General features: G+C 51.2%; 1 protein-coding gene across 1 annotated transcript in view; it reads right to left on the bottom strand.

Annotated features, from left to right (window-relative positions):
• Positions 1-790: 790 nt before the first annotated feature.
• DNAJC11 (DnaJ heat shock protein family (Hsp40) member C11) overlaps positions 791-21,753 on the bottom strand; it is a 72,231-nt gene continuing 51,268 nt past the window's right edge. The window contains exons 5-16 of the mRNA XM_081223752.1: positions 15,394-15,522; positions 14,340-14,462; positions 13,386-13,459; positions 10,538-10,727; positions 9,914-9,999; positions 9,509-9,625; positions 4,857-5,012; positions 3,707-3,776; positions 2,915-2,972; positions 2,642-2,784; positions 1,820-1,949; positions 791-1,411 (exon numbers count right to left, since the gene is read on the bottom strand). Of these exons, the coding sequence (XP_081079878.1) occupies positions 1,386-1,411; positions 1,820-1,949; positions 2,642-2,784; positions 2,915-2,972; positions 3,707-3,776; positions 4,857-5,012; positions 9,509-9,625; positions 9,914-9,999; positions 10,538-10,727; positions 13,386-13,459; positions 14,340-14,462; positions 15,394-15,522 (1,302 nt within the window). The 3' untranslated portion in view covers positions 791-1,385. The remainder of the gene's footprint in view (positions 1,412-1,819; positions 1,950-2,641; positions 2,785-2,914; positions 2,973-3,706; positions 3,777-4,856; positions 5,013-9,508; positions 9,626-9,913; positions 10,000-10,537; positions 10,728-13,385; positions 13,460-14,339; positions 14,463-15,393; positions 15,523-21,753) is intronic.

Raw genomic sequence — 21,753 nt, 5'->3', positions numbered from 1 at the left:
CACGTCCCGCGTTCTGCTCACCCGGAAGGGAACACAGACGCACGGAAACGCCGCCCCTGGCTTTCAGGAAAGGTTTATTGTGGTAAGAGTGTCCCCTGTACAGTGACCCGCCCGCTGGGCAGGGACACGGGCTGCGGCCGAGGTCGGACTCCGCTAACGCGACGGTTATTGCATGATGTACATTCAGAGCGGCAGCTTGCAGGAAACCTTTTTAAAGTGGAGATAAATAGGACAGAATCGGACAACCTGAACTGAGTTTTTAAAAGTGGAGGAAGGGGGGTATGAGTGATTTCTCCGGTACCAACGTCAGGAGTGAAGCCTGATGTGGACAGTAGCTGCGGAGAGGCTGTCGGAACCACCAGCAGCCAGGCCTCTGCTCTGCCGGTAACTGTTCACAGGCCAGGCTGTGCAGGAGGCTCCTGGTCCTGAAATAGTCTGCAGCCACGAAAGAGGCAAGTGAAGGAGGGGGGTCCTGGGAGCAGACACCCAAAAAGGGGTGCCGGTGAGGAAGAGCTGGACCGGCCAGGCATGGGAGCCGCTGCGCCGCCTGCTGGCGGCGAGCGGGAGCGGCGCCTGTCGGAGCCCCGCGTCCCCTTCTCCTCCTGAACTCCGAACTCCGCGCTCTACTGGGGCTGAGCTGTGTGGGGCGGGGCGGGAGGCATCGCGTTTTCCCCGCGAGGACACGGGTGGCTCCTGGGACCCGGAGTTCCACCCTCTGTCCCAAGCCAGGTGCCAGTGGAATGGCTTGAGTTCTGGGAGGGGAAAAAAAAGAGACTAATTTCCAAAACCATTTGTTCTCAGATAAAAAGCAGATTTATAAACCCACACAATCCTCTCCAGATTCACTCAGTGATATTTCAGCAGGAAAAGGTAGTTTTCAGGAAGTTGACCGGACAGATGATGCTCACTTGATTTGGAGATTCTGCTCGTGGGGACTCCTTCCTTCCACTTCATTTTCCACGGTCAGCGTGGATTTCAGGAAAAGTAGTTCACAGTCCTGTGCATGAGGGCAAGGTGTTCGTAAGTGCCTCACGGCAGACCAAGACCTACTGGGGGGCTGCAGCCGGCACACGTGCTGAGGAATCTGGGGAGGGACCTGGAGGCTCCAGGGGCCCAGGGCCCTTCCTGGCAGGACATGATCCTTGGGAACAGACACGGGCCGTGCTGTGGTTCCGGTCCAGGTGGGGCTGCCTCAGTCCTACCTACAGCACCCGCAAAGCGGGGTGCCTGCGGGTCCCTTCACATAATTGATACAGTGCCACCTTCTACAGAAATACAAAATAAACACATCTGACGTCTGGAGTTTTTTTTCCTGCTTCCAAATTTGTAGACTCCCAGGGAAAGGTTTTTTTGTAGCCTCGTTTAAATCTGGTTTCTCAAGCATTTTATCCATCGGTATCAATTCTGTGAGCTGTAAAAGAAAAGACAAACTCAGGGCGTCTGAAGGCAACTGCTTCCACGCCGCCTTTCCACTTCGGGGGTTTGGCCATCACCGGACCAGAGGCTGCCGGCCTGCAGCTGAGCAGAGTAGAAGCTGCTGAGAATCGCCTGGTTCAAGCACACAAACGAGCAGCTGCGTCTGCTTCCTACGCAGCCACCCGGGCTGCAGTTTCCAAGCACAGAGCTCACTCTAATTCCACCTGGGAGAAGGCTGACCCCTCCCTCAGGGCGTCGCTTCCCGGCTCCGAGCAGGTCGCGATGCCCAAGCCTGCTGCTCCCCGGCTTGTCGCCCCTCACTCGGAGCTCCCCGAGGGCCTCCTGAGGCCCGGGCACAGGGCGGGTGACACAGGGCGGGTGACGGCCAGGGGCAGCTACTCACACTGCTTTGGTATCCGGAGCGTCTCGCTGTCGAGCGCCATCACCTGATGCAGGACACCTCGGAACTGGTAAAGCACTTTCAGGTTCTTCTCTTCGCCCACACACGGGTCATAGAACCCAGGCAGCCCGGCCTGTAACGAGCAGACAGATTCTCACTCGAGGCAGTGGTTTAAAGCCCAGCAGCACTGCCGTCTGCCGCCACCTGGAGGAGCAGCGTGGAAGGGCCTGGACTTGCCCTCGGGAGCGGCCCACAGAAGATGCAAACTTGGGAGCTTGAGGAAAAGAAACGAGAATTTCAGAAAGCTGCCTGTTGAGTCCTAGACGTCGCCCTCCCAATAGGCCCCTTCTGCCTCGCTAACGGCACCTCCGTCTTCACAGAAGCCCCGCCGAGGTGGGGGACTAGCTGCCTGTTCAGGGAACGAGGGCTCTTTGGCCTGAGCTCCTCTGCGCTGTAACTTGCCTCCATCACCCACGCCCCGGGCCCCACCGCGAGCCTCAAACGTGCTACGGGCGACCTCACGCTCCTTCTGGAACGAGGCAAGGCGTAAGCAGACTGTGTGCTCCTGGGGGCAGGAGGTATGCTTTGCTTGCTGGTGTACCTGGCGCACGGTAGGGGCTCAGTGGTACCTGGCAACGAACAGATCAACAAATGAAGTCAACGGCTCCAGTGTGGCTGTGACTTGGGTGCTGGGCAGCGCCCCGCAGTGAGCGTGGCAGCACGCGAGGTTCCGCTGCAGTGAAACGGCCCCTTCGAGGGGCAGCCGTCCATCCCTCTTCCCCAGACGCCCTTTCTGTCTGAACCCCGGGGCCCCCGAGCGCCCACCTTGGAGGCCTCCGTGAGGATGAGCTTGGAGTCCTTCACCAGGCACTGCAGGGGCACAGTCACGTCAATCACCTTCACCTTCTCGCTCTTCTTGCTCTTGTCGTTGACAAATTTCCCGTACCAGGCGTTGACGATGATGAGCCCTGAGGACGGGCTCGGTCAGGGTGGGGCGGCCGTGGCGGGCGGCCCCCTGCGCAGCCGGGCTGCAGGGACCACACGCTCCTGTGAGACCCCAGCGCCCACCCCGTCCCCGAAGAGGCCAGGCCTCCTCACCCATTCTGGACTCTTCGGCCTCGATTATTCTTCGGACAGATTCCTGCATCAGCTGGACCTGCAAAGAACAAGGATGCCACCCTCAGGGCCTCCCTGGGCTCCACCTCTGTTGAGAGCCACGGCCACGTGCCCGGTGCCTGCCAGCCCTGCCCCGTCCACTGTCCGTTTCTCCTGGACATCGCTGCTATCATAGGTCATGGAGAAACAATTCACTCAAAGGAAAGGAAGAGGACAATCCCCACCACTTAAAAAAACCCTCTTGTGGGACTTCCCCAGTGGGGCAGTGGTGAAGAACCTGCCTGCCAACGCAGGGGACACGGGTTCCAGCCCTGGTCCGGGAATGTCCCACACGCCGCGGAGCAACCAAGCCCATGCGCCACAACTCCTGAAGCCCGTGCACCACAACTACTGAGCCCGCAAGCCACAACTACTGAAGCCTGCGTGCCTAGAGCCCGTGCTCTGCAACAAGAGAAGCCACGGCAATGAGAAGCTCGCGCACCGCAACGAAGAGCAGCCCCCGCTCGCTGCAACTAGAGGAAAGCCCGCATACAGCAACCAAGACCCAATGCAGCCAAAAAAAAGACTAAATGACCAAGGAAGTTGTTGGGGAAGAAAAGCCTGAGACCTGAGGCCCCTGAGACCAGCATACAGGGTGTGAAGCACTTCCCCCCACAGCCCTGGCTTAAGAAGCGTGGGCTAGAAAAGAGCGGCCTGTGCTCTGCACGACGGGCAGAACAGTCCCAGATGCCACGGAGCCAAGGACCTGCAGGGTGACGGTGATGCAACACTTACAGCAGCTTCTGCCTCTTGTTTCTTCTGCAGGATGTCGGTGGCTGTGCTTTCCCTTTGCTTCTCCAGCTCCCTAATGCGAGAAAAAGAAGCCGCACGCGAGGAGCGTGGCGTTAGCAGCAGGGAGACAACAGGGCCCCTGGCTGGACCTGCGCCTGCAAACAGCCTGTGGTCTTACTGCGCTCCCCGTTCTAGAACTTCAAACAGTATTTCCAAGACGAGGTCAAGTGAATCTGTTCATCCCAGGCCTGTGCGGCTTCCCTGTGGTCCCCAGACGGCTCTGCCCGACCTCTTCCGCAGAGCACACGGGAGACCCAGCACTGTGGGAGGAGGGCTCCACACGGCAAGAATCGCAGGAAAGGGGTCAGGGGAGAAGGTGAGAATCACAGGAGATGCCACCAATCTGGCAGCGTCACATGACCCTTTTGCCAGGGACACTGCATACTACCTTAGATACATCCATGTACTTTGCCAGGGCAGCACACGCCTGTCCCATCAGACTTGACCCAGCACATTCTCTGCTCCAAGCCTGCAGTCTCCTGAGGCGTTAGGACCCTGAGCTCTAATGACTCAAAGGCTAGAGGGGCCCCAAGAGGAGAGTCATGGCTTTCTCCCAGATTCTCCAAGCTCAACGAGTTATTAAATTAGATCATTATAAAGTAACAAATCTAAACCACCTCTCAGATTTAATGTTATGCTAATGGATTATCTATAAGAAACTGCAAAATAAATTATATCTTGATGACTTCTAAGGCTATAATTAACGCGTGCCTTGTACGTAAGAACTCAGAACCCAAGCTTCTTGAATTCAGTGCCAGGAAAAGAAATGGTTAGAATGAGAAAAAGGAAAACTTTTCATTTCTGTGGTCATGGTTTAAAGTCCCAACAGTTTTGTAAACGAACTCTAATTCTTTCTGCAAGTAGGAAATGTGGGTTAACAGCAGCACTACTATGAACTAATGGGAGGAACTAGTTCACGTTTACTGAGCACGTGTTACGGACCAGACACCACGGTAATGAGCAGCGTACACGGATTAACGCACGTAACTTCCCCAACAGCCCTGTGGGGTAGGTTCCATCATCTCCACGTTACGGATGAGGAAGCTGAGCACGGTGCGGTTCGGTGGTGCCCCGCCACGTGCTGTGAACTCACTTCTCCTTCTGAGCCCTGAGGTAGGGTCTGATGACCAGGCCGTGCAGAGCGAAGTACAGCACGAGGGGCCCCACGGTGGCGTAGAACACGGCGCTGGGGAGCAGCTGGTCCGTCAGGTGGATGGGGAAGAAGTAGGTCTGACTGGCCCTGTTTAACCTGAAAACAGAACAAAGCCCAACGCCCACGTGAGTCAGGTTCCCAGGGAAGGGAGTGGGGTCTCAGCCCCAGGAAGAGAGCCTCTCAATACACAGGACTGCAGGAGGAGGAGGAGAGTCTGATGCTTCAGAGTCCACTCCCGGGTGGTCCCCTGTCCCAAGGTTTAGCCGCTGGATCTGATGTAAGTGACGGAAGAAAGGTCTCACTACTTGCTGACCACAAGCAACAGACTAACACCCGACCAAAGTAACCGTGGCCTGAGGAGACAGGGGTGGCCGCTCCTCCAGGGGTCCCTTCTGCTTTCAGCGATGGCTGAGTAGTTCCTACTGGACCAGTCATCCCACAGACATCAACTGTAAACTCTGGGTCACACATAACAAACACCTTCGGGGACTGGATAGCAACCAAGGGCAGAAGAACGGAACGGCACTGGTGAATTTCCTGATATATTTTTTTAAAAACAGCTTTTAGCCTGAGGGCAATTCTCAGTCTGTACCATATGGATGATTAAAACTGGAAAGAAATCTGCAGTCCTATTGGACTGAAGAACCAGACCTCAGAGTTTGGGGCAACCATTGCAGCTGGGAAGACGGGGTCCCCCAGAAGGAAAGTCCCAGGTGGGGAGTCCCAGGTTCTGTGTATAAATCTGCCACAGGTCTCCAGCTGACCCCTGGTCTACCAGTGGCCGCCACACAGGTGAGTCCGAGTTTGCAGTCTGACTTCAGCCAAGTTAACGACCTTCTAAAAGGAAAAAAAGACAACGCTTTTTGGAAAAACATAACAGAAAATAGAATTTCTACAATATATTGTTCGCAATACCCAGAATACAATACCGACTACTCTACGTACCCAGATACAATGAGAGAAAAAGGAAACGAACAGAGACCGACCCCAGATGACCCAGATGTTGGAACCAGCAGATAGGATTTTAAAGCAACTATTTTAACTCTGCTCGAAGACATAAAGTATTCACTGATGATTTAACAGCAGACTGGAGATGAGAGAAGAGTCAGTGAATTTATAGATTAATATAAACGATCCAGTATGAAGAACCAAAGAGAAAAAGGACTGACAGCAAATGGGCAGAGCCTCAGAAACGTGTGAGGCAACATCCAGAGGTTTAGCACACGAGTAATTAGGGCCCCAGAGAGGAGAGGATGGGGCAGATATTTAATATTAAATATTTAATATCGAAAGAATTAAATGGCATAAAAGGTGCAAATTTGATAATTTTACAAAAATACATACATAAATTTACAGATGCAAGAAATTTAGCAAACCCCAAGCAGCATAAATACAACAAAACCACATATAGGTCAGCAGTCAAAGTGCTGAGAAACAAAAGTTGAGTAGCAGGAAAAAACCAAAAAACCCACACACATTACATGCAGGGTATGTTTCAAATGACCAACAACTTGTCAGGAACAAAGAGAGCCAGAAGACAGCAGGACACCTTGAGAGTACTGAGAGAGAACTCTGTTAACCCTGAATTCTATACCCAGTGATGGGACACTTCAATAATAATGAAAGCAACTCCAGAACTGATGGACACTCAAAACTAAAACAAGAAATCAAACAACCCAATAATAAAACAGACAAAAGATGTGAATAGAGACGTCACTAAAAAAAAAGATATGGATGTCAAATCAGCACATGAAAAGATGCTCAGTATCTTAGACATGAGGGAAATGCAAATCAAGACCACAATGGGATACACCTATACGTCTGCTAAAACAGCCGACACCAAAAATAACGACCCTACCAAGGGCTGGGGAGGATGTGAAGCAACGAATTCTCGGAGCTGCTGGTGGGAAAGTGGAGATGAAGCCGCTACTCTAGAACACAGCTTCGTGCTTTCTTATAAAGATCATGAATCAATGAAATAGAAAACAGATAAACAGGGGCTTCCCTGGCGGCACAGTGGTTGAGAATCTGCCTGCCAATGCAGGGGACACAGGTTCGAGCCCTGGTCCGGGAAGATCCCACATGCCGCGGAGCAACCAAGCCCGTGTGCCACAGCTACGGAGCCTGCGTGCCACAACTGCTGAGCCCACGTGCCACAACTACTGAAGCCTACAAACCTAGAGCCCGTGCTCCGCAGCAAGAGAAGCCACCGCAATGAGAAGCCCGCGCACCACAACGAAGAGGAGCCCCCGCTCGCTGTGACTAGGGAAAGCCCGCGCAGCAATGAAGACCCAAATAAATCGTTTATTTATTTTAAAAAAGAAAAAAGAAAACAGATAAACAGAGAAAATGAAGGAAACCAAAAGCTGGTTCTTTGACAAGTGAAGTGCCTTAGCTAGACTGATTAAGAAAAGGGTAGAAAGAACACAAATTAGCAACATTAGGAATGAAGAGACATCATCTATAAATAACTACTGACATTAAAAAGATAAGGGGGTATTAAGAGCAACTTCAGGGCCTCCCTGGTGGCGCAGTGGTTGAGAGTCCGCCTGCCGATGCAGGGGATACGGGTTCGTGCCCCGGTCTGGGAGGATCCCATATGCCGCGGAGCGGCTGGGCCCGTGAGCCATGGCCGCTGGGCCTGCGCATCCGGAGCCTGTGCTCCGCAACGGGAGAGGCCACAACAGTGAGAGGCCCGCATACCGCAAAAAGAAAAAAAAAAAAAATTATAATCAGCACCCCTTAAAAATATAGATTCAAAAATTCTTAGTAAGAGAACAGCAAATCAAATCAAGCAATATATAAAAAGTATTATATGTCATGATCCAGTGGAATTTTCCTCCACAATTTTCCTGTAAGGTTGGTTGAACGTTCAGCAATTACCATGATTCATCAAATAAATAGAACATAAAACTTAGCAATTGCTGAACTGAGGTGCCTTCTAGTAAAACTTTGGCTTATTACCAATACAATTTGGACAATTCAGCCTGTTGATAACAGGAAACTTGGCTGAAGTGAAAATGTTTCTTTCCAAAGAGGCAGGGTGGCATCCTTGGGATAAGAATTCAATTCAGATCATGTCACGTAACATCTGCAGCAGAGGAGTGTTTACGGCAGATACGGAGTCACAGAGAACTCGGCAGGAGTACAGAGAATAATGAAACGGACCAAGTTAAAGCACTTCTGATGAGGGGCAGCGGGGGATGGATGGCGTGTCAGATGGAGACGGGTGCAATGGAGGACAATAAACAGGACGAAGGGGAAGTGGACTGTCTGGGGTGAGGTGAGGGCCGCTAAGTTTTCACAGGGCGATGAGGGCAATCAGGTGACATGCGCAGAGACCGGAGGGCACCGAAGGAACCAGCCACGTGGTTACCGGGGACTGAGGAACGGCAGATGCTAAGCCCAGAAGCAGGAGCAGGCTTGGTGTGGTCCCGGGGCAGCCAGTGTGGCTGGAGGGGGGCGACCAGGGGGCAGAGAGGAGGGTGAGAGGCCAGGTCGCGGAGGGTCTGAGGACTCTGGCTTTTGCCCTGAGTTGAGGGAGTCGCTGAGGCCTTTAAGCAGAAGGCTGACATACACTGGCTTCGATTTTAAAAGACTGTCTGTGTGGAGAAAAGTGTCCCAAGTGTGAAGGAGATCGGTCAGGAGGACACTAGTAATTCCACGAGACGGTGGCCACAGAGGTTGTGAGAAATGGTCAGATTGAGGATGTGCTTTCAGACGAGAGCCAAGAGGATTCCGAGATACATTCAGTTCGGAGTGTGGGGAAAGGGTGGTGAAGGTGAGCTCCAGGGTTCTGGACAGAACCAATGGAAAGATGGAGCACTGAGCACTGAGATGGGGCGACTCCAGACACGGCAGGCTTTGAAGGGCATGTGTGACCGAGGGCAGGGGGAGGACCGGGGCTGGAGATGTGACATGGGGATGCTGTGAGGTATCTGAGGAGAGATTTGGGAAAGGACAAGAGATCTATGAGCTGGAGGTCTGTGGGGAGGGCCAAGCTGGATCTAGAACGGTGAGCGTCCCCAGAGCCCGATGCTACTGAAGCCAGGATGCCGGATCAGACCGTCGGGGGGTGAGTCTAGGCCGACCAGGGCCCGACAGTGGGGCCTCCGCTTAGAGGCAACCAGCCAGTCAGGTGAAGCCAGAGGCAGCACGGCAAGGCAGGCAGGCAGGGGGAGACAGGGTCCATGTGCAGGCAGGCAGGATCCGGTAGAGAGAACCCGAAGCTGCTGCGCCGGTGACCACGCAGTACACGTCACACCGTGAGGGCCGCAGCCGGGTGGGAGAGTGGGCGTGCAGGGCCCGCACCCGGGCCATCGGGGAGGCAGAGGGTGGCAAGAGACAGGCCGGGCGGAAGGCGGGCCGGGGGGCACAGGGAGGTTCTCTGAGGCAGAGACTCAGACCTCACTGAGCGAACGTTGGGCTTCTGGACTCTTCGACATTTGCTTACACACCCCAGACAGAAGCAACCGCATCTCTAAGAACAGAATTACAAAGCAAAGTCTCTTTCTTCCTTAACGTAGGTAAAGCCCAGGTGAGTTACAAGGGGCCAGATAATCCCTGGCCAGAAAGACTTGAATTCAACATACTTGACTTTGAGAGAAACGCCCTGTGGGACTCCAACGCTGACAGCTGCACCTAGAACGCTGTGCCTGGAGATCTTCCTCTCCGCTCCGTACTCCACCACCGTCCCGAAGAAGCCTGCCCTACAGGAGCAGACTGCAGTGAGCGAGCAAGGGCCCCTGCGCTTCTGATCCCTCCTGGGTCCCTCCCGGTCACCACGGGCAACTGTCACTCAGGCCAGAGGCCGGGGCCCCTACGCCCAGTCCTCTCTTGCCCTCCCAACCACCCACAGGGACCTGGGTCACTGAACAGAAGAGAGTCAGGACGCCGGACCCTGGCGCGACTGCAGGCACTTCGCTGCAACCAGCGCCACCGCCAGAAACCCCTACACAGGTCAAGCGCGCTCCCGCATCGGCCCGGCCAGGACTCACTTCAGGGATCCTTTCACGCGAGTCTGATCGTCATCCTGGAATTTGTGCTGATAGCTGATCAGCGCGAAGGAGTGAGGGATTCCAAGCTGGGGAGACACGGAGGGAAGAAAGAAGGCAGTTGAGACTGAAGTAAGCAGGGTCACCCTGTCCCACAAAGTGTGTGAGAATTGGCCAGTAGCCCATGTTTAAAAACTGGGAGATTTCAAAGAAAAACCATTTTCTGACTTCCCACGAAAAACGGAAACTCCTGCACACCGAGCCTGCGTTCTCACAGGGCAGCGGCTGCCCGCCAAGGGGCAGCTGCTCACTCCCCGCCCTCCTGCCCGGCCACCGTGGCCCCTGAGCGCACGACTCTGCTGGGGGGCCACTTACTGACCACGGCTCTCTCCCACCCCGATTCTGTGGGCTTCTCTCACCAGAAAGGTGAAAAAGGCCTTTTGCTTTAGGGCAGTTGGAACACAGCTCCCGTGGGGGCCTGAGAACAACAGTGTTTCAACCCCTGAGTGTGGGTGGACAGAACCCGCCCTCCGGCCCCGTGGGCGCTGGATTTGGGGGTGAGCAGGGGGAGGGCGGTCAGGGGCCCACAGAGGGGCTGGAGGAGGGTCCCCCCGGAGCTGTCCTCACCTGCAGGGCCACGGTGAAGTGGCTGGTCTTGGTGTCCCGGACGATGCTGGTGTTCATGGCCGACTGGATGCCCCAGCGCCACTGCAGGTAGCCCACCGTGTTCTTGTCCAGGTTCCGGGCCAGGACAGTGGTGAGGCCAGGCCGGATGCCACGGGACGAAAACTGCAGAGCACAGTTTGTCGTCACAAAGCTGGGGGGACACACAGAGAGAAAGGGTCCTGGATGACAGTGGCGCAGCCGTGCTCGGCCCCGTCCTCTCCGCCAGCCCACACCCTGCTCGCCACCACTCCCACGGCTCCCCGCCCGCGATCCAGGGAATCTCTCCAGTTATCCACCCGCCAAGTGGCACTCCCCACCCCCATCCCATTCCAACTTCAGCTACAGCCAAAGAGGCACCTGCATGTCTGTGCTCCTAAACCAGCAGATCCAATCCTGTCGCAAGTCAGAGCCACCTGCGGAGGTTCCCAAGCTTGGCTGCACGCTGGACTCACCTGGTGAAGCTGAAAACACCGATGGTTGGCTCCTGCCCCCAGGTGTGCTGATTTATAGACCTGGTGTGGGAAAAGCTAGCCAGGTGATGCAAACGTGCAGCCAGTCTTGAGAAGCCCTTACCCAGGGCCCACCCCAGACCAATGAAGTCCTTCGTTTCGGGTGGGGGCCCAGGCGTCAGTGCAGTTTCCAAAGCTACCCTTCCACCCGGATGTGCACCCAGGGCTGCAAAGTATTGACCGAAAGCTACTTGAGAAGCTAGCGGACCATCCCCCGAAAGGTCTCTGAAGTTCATTTCCGAGGGAGTCAGCCCCATCTTCTGGATAAAAAGGGGTATTTCACTTCAACAGCAAAGGAACTCACAGCCCTTCACTCAAGCCGCTCAAAGACGAGCAAACAGCTTGCCTCCAGCGAACAGCCGTCATACACTAGATGCCTGTTTCCTTCCTATGCTCTGGAGGCCTCGCTTGTGCCCCTAAAACAATAATACACGTGGTAACTCTGATGACATTTGCTCCTGTGCTCACAGACCTCTTCCCAAGGCCACACGAATGAGGAATCAACTCCTTGCTCTGCAAAGGCCCCCAACCCAACCTTGTCCCCGTTATCTGACACTCCAGCCACACCGGACGGCAGCCACATTCTTCCCCTCTAGCCACACTTGGGTCATTCGGGGGAGGCAAGCAGGGAGAGGAGAGATAAAAGTCACCCTGTGACTTTTATAACAATCAAAACATAAACAATGAGATCTCTGTTTAATCAAAGTAATATGATCTTGTATTTTTCTGGAGCATGTCCTAGACAGAGACAGACAGACAGACTCTGGGGCCAGAGCAGCAACTCAGGCACTGCCCTGGGAGGCGGAGAACTTCCCGCCGGCCGCCTGCCTTTCTCCAGGCTCACCCACACCCATCAACCAATAACCTTCTCATCACCAGTTTGGACTTGAAAGTAACTCGACCCAGGGACTAGGGGCACCCGGAGGAGGAGACACCGTGCATTAACAAGCTGGCATCCTTTTTTATAAATCTGCATTCTCAAGTCTGATAAACCGGTACTATGATGAAATTCAATTTCCAGACCTGCAAAAGCTGATGACCAGCCACACCTAGACTCGGGTGACCACTTAACAGACAGACACTTTGAGGCTCAACCAGAACGAAACAGCCCACAGATTTTCCTCAGTGAGTGCCTCCTAAATGTGTCTAGTCTTCAGAATGACCTGGGGTGCTTGATAAAACTATGGATTCCAGGCCCCCGTCGCAGAGGACCTGAGAGAGGTCTGGGGGTGGGGGCAGGAACCTGTGCTTTCCGTCAGCAGCATCGGAGGGGACGATCCCAAGCAGACAAGCTTAGGAAAACGCTGACACGTACATACACTGCCCACCTCGAGTTCTGGTTAAAAGCCTCACCCTTGCCCCGCTCCCAGACCTGCCGGGTCCGAGTCCCAGAGCAGAGGCCCGAGAAGCCGTGTTCTAACCAGCACGTGGGTGACCCCCGTGCTGGGGTGTCTAGTCTACCCCTCGCTCTCTGCCTGGAAGCCCCGCTCTCGGGGCTCTGCTCGGGCTGTGCTCATCTGCCCGTCGAGAAGCCACAGCTTCTCTCTCTCACGACGCTTCTTACCCTGAGTGGGACAGCCCTGCACACTGGCCTTTACCAGTCTTGCCCTGCAGGCACGCAGACGCACATCCGGCTGGAGGCGAAACACCTTTCTTTGCAAACGTGCTCTGTTCCAGAATTCCTTTAGCTGTATTTTATCCCCCAGAGGAAAGAGTTGTTTACCTTCCACCCAATTCTTTTATCTGAGCTCAATGGGGAATAAGGACACCTCTGCTTACTAGAAGGGACAGTCCTTCATCACTGCCAAAGCAAAGGCGAAGGAGAGCAGAGGTGGTGGGGTTTACGGCTCTGGCATAACACGAATGTGCCTAATAAACAGGCTGCCTCACTGCTTACTAAAGCCCCTCTCTGAACCTAAAACGCATTCTCTGTGACAAAGAAATGACCCACAAGCCCATAAATATTTCAGACCCTGACCCACTTCCCTATGAAGTGCTTTCCCTCCAGTGTATCATGGTCTTCACAGCCCACGGTGACCAGGCAGGGCAGGAGCCGCATCCTCAGGGGAGCGGAAGCCTGGCCCTGGGCTGGGACAAGAAGCAGACCTCCCTCACCCCCGATCCAGTGCTCTCTGCAACGAGCACAGTGCCTAGGCTCCATGCCAGCTGCAGGGTCTGCCCTCAGTGACCTTGCAGGACAGACAAGGTAACTGCAGATGATTCTGACAAAAATAATACGCAGGTTCTGGTCTCCTAAATCCACAAAGACCACCAAAGGGCATTTATCTCTTTATATTTACCATCTTGGTGTGAGATTACGGAACAACTTTAGGCCAAACAAAGGCCCCTGCAGGTCCCCAGCTCCAAACTCTAACTGTTCAAAAAAGAAAAAGAAAAAGAATTAATGGTGTTTTATCTCACAGCAGTAACCCTAGTCTCAGGTAAGCACCTCTGGTTATAATTCCCTCGTTTAGTTCAATGCCACCGGCCCTCAGGGCTCTAAAACTGGGGGTGGAAGAGTCTTAATATCTCATCTTAACCTTTGCCAAAGGGAGATAACTGTCTCCACAGACCCAAGGAGGCCTGGGCCCCTCCGAAGAGAGCGCTGCTGGCCCCGGGGCCCTGTCTCTCCAGCTCAGGCCATCTGCACGGTGCCCGCTGCAGTCAGGGGTGGCCGCCCTCGTGCCGCACAGGCGCACTTCCACCTGCTCCGCTGCACCGCCTGCAGGTCTCCCAGGGGAGCGGTGATGGCTCTCAGGGGGCTGATGCTAAACCCTCCAGCAGTTCTGCACTCGCAGTCGTGAAGTCCAGCCGCTTTGGCTGCCTCGTTACTATTCTGGGTGACTTTCAAGGCAACTCTTCAATGTTAATTTGATGCAGCTCAATCTGCTCGGCAGAACTGGCTGCTTAATGACTGCCAAGCAGTGGACCAGAGCGCTGAGATGGAGGCACCGGCCTTCCGCACTGTGCAGGAGAAGGGAAGAGCCTATAGGTTTTTGCTTAAGGGAACAGAGATGCTGAGTTTCTAGACGTGGGATTTCTGGAGGTTGGCATCAGGGGAAAATCTTGTTGTTCTAGTCTAACTTTGAGCTGCCCGGCAGACTGAGAGCAATCCTCAGATACGAGACGCAGTTTTCTCTTGGGGACAGCCAACGAATGCAAGTGTGACAGCTGGCACTCTTACACAGTGATGTGGCCAACTGAGGTCATTCTTTTGCAGTGGACGACACGATCTCGCCCGCTGGCATTCTTACCTCTCCCCAGCCCTTCGCAGAAGTGACTCGTCTGAGCGCGAAGTTAATGGAACCCCCTCCGTTGCCATTCTGGGTGGAGAGGCTTCCAGAGAGGATGGCTGTGTCTGAAGCTGTCAAGGGTGCCTAGGAAATGACACCTGCTGGTAACAAATTAATCAAAGCAACAGGAAGCGCCAACGACAGACCTGACGCATCCACCCCCAGTGCAAGGCTGCAAGTGCAGGCGAGTCCATGGTTCAAGTGTGCAGGGATGCAGAACTGCCTCACCTGCCTCACTTCTCTCTCACCCTGGCATCCGAACTGCACGTGGCCACCGAGGTCAGGTTTTGCAAAAGCTTTAATGGGCAAATTGCAAAAACCCAGGGGAGACGCAGGGCTAGAGGCTGGTTCTCGGTGTCCCAGTGCCATCAGACTGCACGGTAACTTCACCCCGTGCCTCCCCACGCAGGACGTCTGGGACTTCCCAGTCCTCCCCATGGCTGCAGTGACTGACTCTGGAAGCCCCAAGAGGGGGGCAGGTTTCCCTGAGTTAGGACTTCACGCTCTAGGCTGATGCACTGGAGAATAAGTGAATGAGTCTGGGGGGCAGAGACCCAGCTAACTGTCAGCAGGATGGCCTCACACTGCCACACCCAAACAGCGGGCAGAAAGATGACATTTAGTGACCCCAGGGCTCAGCACACAGGAGAGTGTGCCTTAAAACTAAGGCCGGTTCTTCGAATTTCCCATGGAGGGCTGCTTTCTCTCCTAAAATCGTCACGACCTTGGCTCCCCCTTCTACAGCATGAGCGAAAGTTTCCTGCTGGAGAGCCCTGAGACTCTGAAGCTATGCACCCCTGGCACTCTTGCTGCTGACATGCTGGCAAAGCAGTATGAACAAGGTCGTGACTAGAGCTCTTCTTTTTTTAAGCGGCTAACTGCATCCTTTCATAAATAAAGATGAGAAAACCCTGAGCAGACCCTCTCATCCCAGCTGCACACCTCGCAGCACGTTGCTAACCCGAGTGCCCTTGCTGAGCCCCCTTGCACTGGAGGAGGCGTCTGTGTGCTTTACCTCAATGGACTGGGATATGTGCATCTTGTTAATTTCAATCTGCGGAAAGCCACTTCCTGACACATCTTCGTACTCCTCCTCGTAGCGATCAAAAAGGTCAGTGGCGTCGATGCCAACGCTGATGGTCCCCTGGGGCAGAAAAACAAGCAGTCAGCACCAGGCTTGGGATTTGTGGGATGAAAGACAATACTCTATACTTCAGCAGCCGCGTGGTTCACTGGCTGCGCGGGACTCCACGAGCCCACGGGGCACAAATGCCATGGTTCAAACCCGAACAGTGGTCGAGCACCACTGACTCGTAGAGTCAGAAAGCCAGGCGTGTCCACAGGCGGATGACTCACCAAGGACAAGTGGTAGGACAAGAAGATTGACCTCTTTCATGGCTCTGAATTGCTCATCTCTGGATGTAACCCTCAAATGCAGAAAACCACCTAGAAACTAGCTACATGGATTAAACACTTTTAACATTCAATTCTAAACACTCTTATGTCACAAAAGTACCATAAGAGTCTTTAAAATATAAAAATACCTTCAAAGACAGAGAAGTGCAAACCAAATAAAACAAACGGCAGATTTAAAAATTGTTCCGCCTCCTAAAATTAATTTGAGACTTAAATTATGAGAAACAGAACCCCATTCTCTGAAGAAATAATAAGCTAAAATTTTGCTGATAAAAATGCTCTTTACTCAGAAAATCAATGTTTATTATTTTCTTTTACTGTCGTAAGACCTTACAAATGGGCAGATACCTTAATCCAACATATAAAGACATGACCCCACACACATTTTTATTAAATTCTCTGCAGCCCATTAAAAAAAAAAACTTCACTGAGGTTTAATTTACATGTAACAATATAAACCACTCCCGTTTGAAGTGTACAACTTAATGAGTTTTGACAGGTGTGTACACTTGTGAAACCACCTCCAAAATCACGATACAGGACACTTCTATCACCCCAAAAGGAGCTTGGGAGAACGTGTGCTCTCCCCGAGAAGGGGACACGTGAGCTGGGTATGAGAGGGAAACAAGGGATGAGCCTGCGAGACTCCCGTGGAGGAGCACGGAGGCCACTGGGGCTGGAGCAGAGGGAGGCAGGTGGGACTGGGAGGTGCTGGGTGTGGCTGTTCACATAGCAGAACGGGCGGGGTTCATCCGGGATAGTACCAGTTTAACCTTGATGTTTTGGTTGGTTTAGCAGTTATCCCAGATGTTCATTTTTAAACAAAGTGACATCACCACCAATAGCATTTTCATCACCAACAGTATTATCATCAATAGCTGTCCGAATCTAAGCAGCCAGAGTGGGTTTGGTGGCAGCCTTCACTCTGTGCTTCTAGCACTGGCCACCGTCTCAGCTAGGTGTGTGGGATGCAGGGAGAATTTAGGAGGTGACAAGGCTAACCCATCACTCTGCTCCTGCCTCCTTCCAGGTGGCGCGAGCAGCACTTCCCACTCCAGGACTGCACGCAGGTGCTTGCTGAGACGGTGGCTAGACACAGCCCTCCCAGCCGCAGCTGGCGGCGGGAGAACTATTAGAAGCTGCTGCCCGTTTGGCACATCAGGCAGGTGGCCAATGCCTGGGCCTGTGACATGCGTTAAGCTGTCAAGCCACCGGTCCAGGGGCAACTCCAGGTGTATGTGAATGCGTGGGAAACAGAGGTGGGCCAGTCCTGCAGGAGAAGGTACCAGAGAGCAGTGTCAGCACTGCTGCTGGCGTTTTCCCCCTTCTCCTGAATGGTGTAAACCAGGAGCCGGCACGCTGGCTGTGAAGGGCCACAGGACATACTTCAGGCGTCGTGGGCCACAGGGTCTCTGCTGCAATTCACGTCTGTTGTGGGGAAAGCAGTCAGACTATCCAGCAAAGCACTGGGCCTGACTGTGTTCCAATAAAACTTTGTTTATTGACACTTAAATGTGAATTTCAGATAATTTTCACATCTCAAAATACAATTCTTCTTTGGATTTTTTCCCCCAATCATTTAAAAATATAAAAACCATTCTTACCTCATAGGTCACACAAAAAGAAGCAGTGGGCTAAACTTGGCAACTCCTGATATAAATCTGCAAGGTTTCTTTCTTTTCTTTTTTTTTTCTGGGGGTGGGACAGGGGGTAATGCTTTCATTTTTGATAAACTCTTCAAGCAGGAATGAGATTAAACATAGTGTATGTTCAATGAAAAAAAAATTAGGACTAAATTTCCACTTTCTCAGAAAGTTGATGAACACTGACCATCCACACCAACCATATGAACATCAAGTCTTAGCATCTTCTTCAACAGTGAGTCATTCTTTAAAGACTGAGACCCAAAGTGAGGCTGTAGCGGCAGGTGTATTTACATATAGCTGTGAAAAATGACTTTTCATTTAGATCAAATGGTAGTGCCTCTATGTTAATTTTACTCATTTTTCCATTCTAAGGTTTGTAACGCATGCACGAAGGTAAAGCAATAGCCGTTTATAAGCTGGTTCTATTAGCAGAAGAACCTCACAACTAATGATACCACTTTTATATCAGTGTCAACCATATGCTTCAAACAAAAAAATCACTTAAGTTAATCCTTAATAATTGTCTGCTTTGTTGAAGGTGAAACACCTGACATTATTATAAATGTTACTGTAAACCCAGTCAAAAGTTCCACAATGAATGTAAAATGGTTTGTTTCTGTGGTGATACTCAAACACCAATTTTGGTGAAGGTACAGCCTCTCGGTAAAAGCATTTTAATTAAATCAAGAAACGCATGGAGCAGAAACAGTCTTAGAATTAGTTATGGTGTACACAATGCATAACTTTGTCAAAACAAGCTGTGATATTCTGCCTATGGAAAATAAAGCTAAAGCTGTCAAAAACGTACAAATATTTTTGTATATTCACAGAGTAACAGAATTGTTTTTTTGAAGCTGATTCTGAATACGAAAAATTGCAGCATGGTGTCTGTTAAAAATTGTGAATCAGGAAAGTATGAGCCTTTGGAGAACTCCTTTTTAAAAAACCTTTAAATATAAATCCTGCAGCTTTAAAAATATTTAAGAAATTGCAATCACTGAGAAGTGTGTAACCAAGAATACTCTGAAATTGATCTCCTGAGGAAGGAAAAACTGAACAAATAAAATAAGAGCTCTGTTTATTTCATTTTGAAATTCCATAATGGCATTTTAGAATATCTCAATTTTGGGTAGGAATCTTCTGGTGGAGCTGTCATTTTTGATTGGTTAAATTTATATCCTCTCCTGGAATGGAATGAAATTGACAAGGTCTTCCTATAGTTTTGTGGCATCTAAACTTGATGAAGCATTTAAAAGATCATAAATGGATGTGGAGAAAAGGGAACCCTGGTACACTGTTGGTGGGAATGTAAACTGGTGCAGCCACTGTGGAAAACAGTATGGAGCTTCCTCAAAAAACTAAAAATAGAACTACCATATGATCCAGCAATCCCACTCTTGGTTATATACCCAAAGAAAATGAAAACACTAATTCAAAAAGATACATGCACCCCAATGTTCATAGCAGCATTATTTACAATAGGCAAGATATGGAAGTAACCTGTCCATCAGCAGATGGATAAAGAAGATGTGACACACACACACACACACACACACACACACACACACACACACACGCGCAATGGAATATTACTCAGCCATAAAAAAGAATGAAAGTTTGGGACTTCCCTGGTGGTCCAGTGGCTAAGACTCCACACTCCCAATGCAGGTGGCCCAGGTTCGATACCTGGTCAGGGAACTAGATCCCACATGCTGCAACTAAGACCTGGCACAGCCAAATAAATAAATAAATGTTAAAAAAAAGTAAGAATGAAAGTTTGCGATGTGCAACAACATAGATAGACCTGGAGGGTAGTATCCCTAGTGAAATAACTCAGACAGAGAAAGAGAAATACAGTATGTTATCACTTATATGTGGGATAAAAAAAATCAAACAGTCTAGTGAATATAACAAAAAAGAAACAGACTCATAGAGATCAAACTAGTGGTTAGCAGTGGGGAGGGGGAAGGAGGAAGGGGAATGATAAGGGTTGGGGATTAAGAGTTACAAACTACTATGTTTAAAATAAATAAGCTACAAGGACACACAGGAAATATAGCCAATATTTTATACTAACTATGAATAGAGTGGCCTATAAAAATTTTGAATCATTAAGTTGTACACCTGAAACTCATATAATATTGTAAATTATACCTCAATTTAAAAAAAAGATGCTACGTGAAATAAGTCAAAGAAAGACAAAAAAGAAGAATACTACAGTATACAGAGAAGAATCAAATACGCCAAATATTTCAAATTTACTAAATAAATTTGCTCCTTGTATGAATATGGTAGGCAATGTTATGAAGGAATAAAAAACAGAGACACTGAAAGGACATTCTTCAGAAAAACAGTGGTGGGGGACTTCCCTGGTGGCGCAGTGGTTGAGAATCCGCCTGCCAATGAAGGGGACATGGGTTCTAGTCCTGGGCTGGGAAGATCCCACATGCCGCGAAGCAACTAAGCCTGTGAGCCACAACTACCGAGCCTGCGCTCTGGAGCCCATGAGCCACAACTACTGAGTCCACGCGCCTAGAGCCCATGCTCGGCAATGAGAAGCCACGGCAATGAGAAGCCTGCGCACCTCAGTGAAGAGTAGCCCCCGCTCGCTGCAACTAGAGAAAGCCCGCGTGCAGCAGCAAAGACCCAACACAGCCAAAAATACATAAATTTATTTTAAAAAAAGAAAAACAGCGGTGACACAGCGTGGACTTGAGAATCCCAGGAAGGCCTCCCACAAAGGCATGCCTGCTGGGATTGCAGCCCTGCACAGAGCCCCCTCCTCGATTTGCAGTGACCCAGGACTTGCTTTTGCCCAAGAGGATGCAGGGGACGGGATGGCGCACACTCCAAGGCTAGGTCACAAGGAACCTTGCAGGTTCGTCTAGGCCCCGGGGGAAGCTAGCTACCGTGAAACAACCCAACTACCCTGAGACTGCCAGGCTGGGAGTCAAGGTAGCCGGGGTAGAGGCCGCCTGCGAGAGACGGCAGGCCACCCTTGGCCACCACAGCTGCAGTGTAGGAGAGGCACAGGCGTGCAGATGCCATCTTCAACATGACCTAGCTACCACTGGGCTGCATGGGGAGACCCCAGGCAAGAACCATCCGCCGAGTCCAGTCACTCCACAGGAGCGAGGAGAAAATCGAATCGTTCTCACAAGCTGCTACACTTTGGAGAGGTTCGTCATGCAGCAGCACGTGACCAGAACACAAAATATCAGAGGATATACACCGATTAAAGTATGTAAGTGTATGCCAAAAATAATGACTCCGCTTCTGCTACTTTCTTCTGAACACCCCTTTTCACTCTCAAAAATGTCCTGGTTTGGAAGTTGAATGACGCGGTCACCCCGCCTACAGGTCAGCGTCAGGATGCTGGCTGACTATGAATGACGTAAGCCACCAGAGAGCAGGGCAGAGCCACCCGGTCTGACCTGCAGGCTCCCCCTGGCTCTGTGCTTGGGTGAGGAGGGAAGCAGGGTCACGATGTCAGCAGTATCACCAGCTACTGACTTACGTGTGTGGGTTTCGTCATCAGCCACCTCATTCAACTCACAAGCCCCGACAGTTTTCAGTTGGTTCTTTAAAGACAGGCAATGATACCATATGCAAACAATGAAAACGCTTTCAGTGTTTTTCTCTCTCTTGTTATTTGTCTAATTGTATTGTCTAAAACTTCCAGAATAACGTTAAATACGGTTTTCTTTCCTTTCCCAAAGAAAACCTTTGAAATGATAAACATTTGTGTTAACTCCATACTGACAGTCAACGGATTCACCAGAGGGTAGAGTAGACTTTAGAAGTTTAAAAATAGTGCTGAAGGCATCACTTTCTCAACTATTTTGTTGTTTCTTTAAACAAGGCCAAAACAGTGGAAAACTTCAATGAGCCAGTGACTTTCGTGACTCAGTGGCCTTTGGTGTTGATCCAAGTCTATGGAAAATGACCCCCCCCCCCCAAAAAAAAGAAAGAAAATGACCCAGAGAATGTAAGGCTCAAGCGCCAGCCACACCTGAAGAGCCACCCCAGAGAGGGACTGATCATCTTCTCCTCAGAGAGTAAGGTTCAGAAGCCTGCCACTGCTCTTCTTCCATTTCCAGGAAACGACCTTTTGAAAATGGACTGGTCACAGCACCAGAACTAGATAGACTTCTTCTCTGTGAGCCACACAGGGGGTTGACTGCAACTTACAATTCGATGTCATGACTTAGGAAAGACAGTTGGATCTGAATTTTAACAGAGGACCAAGAAGGATCGAGAAAAAGAAGAAAGAGAAAAGATAAGCTCTAATTCTGGATGAATGAATGGCTTGG

The sequence above is a fragment of the Mesoplodon bidens genome (genome assembly GCF_964165515.1).
Source record: "Mesoplodon bidens genome assembly, chromosome: 2".
Taxonomy (NCBI): domain Eukaryota; kingdom Metazoa; phylum Chordata; class Mammalia; order Artiodactyla; family Ziphiidae; genus Mesoplodon; species Mesoplodon bidens.
Note: the sequence above shows the minus strand (reverse complement) of the source record. Positions and strands in the feature narration are given on the sequence as shown.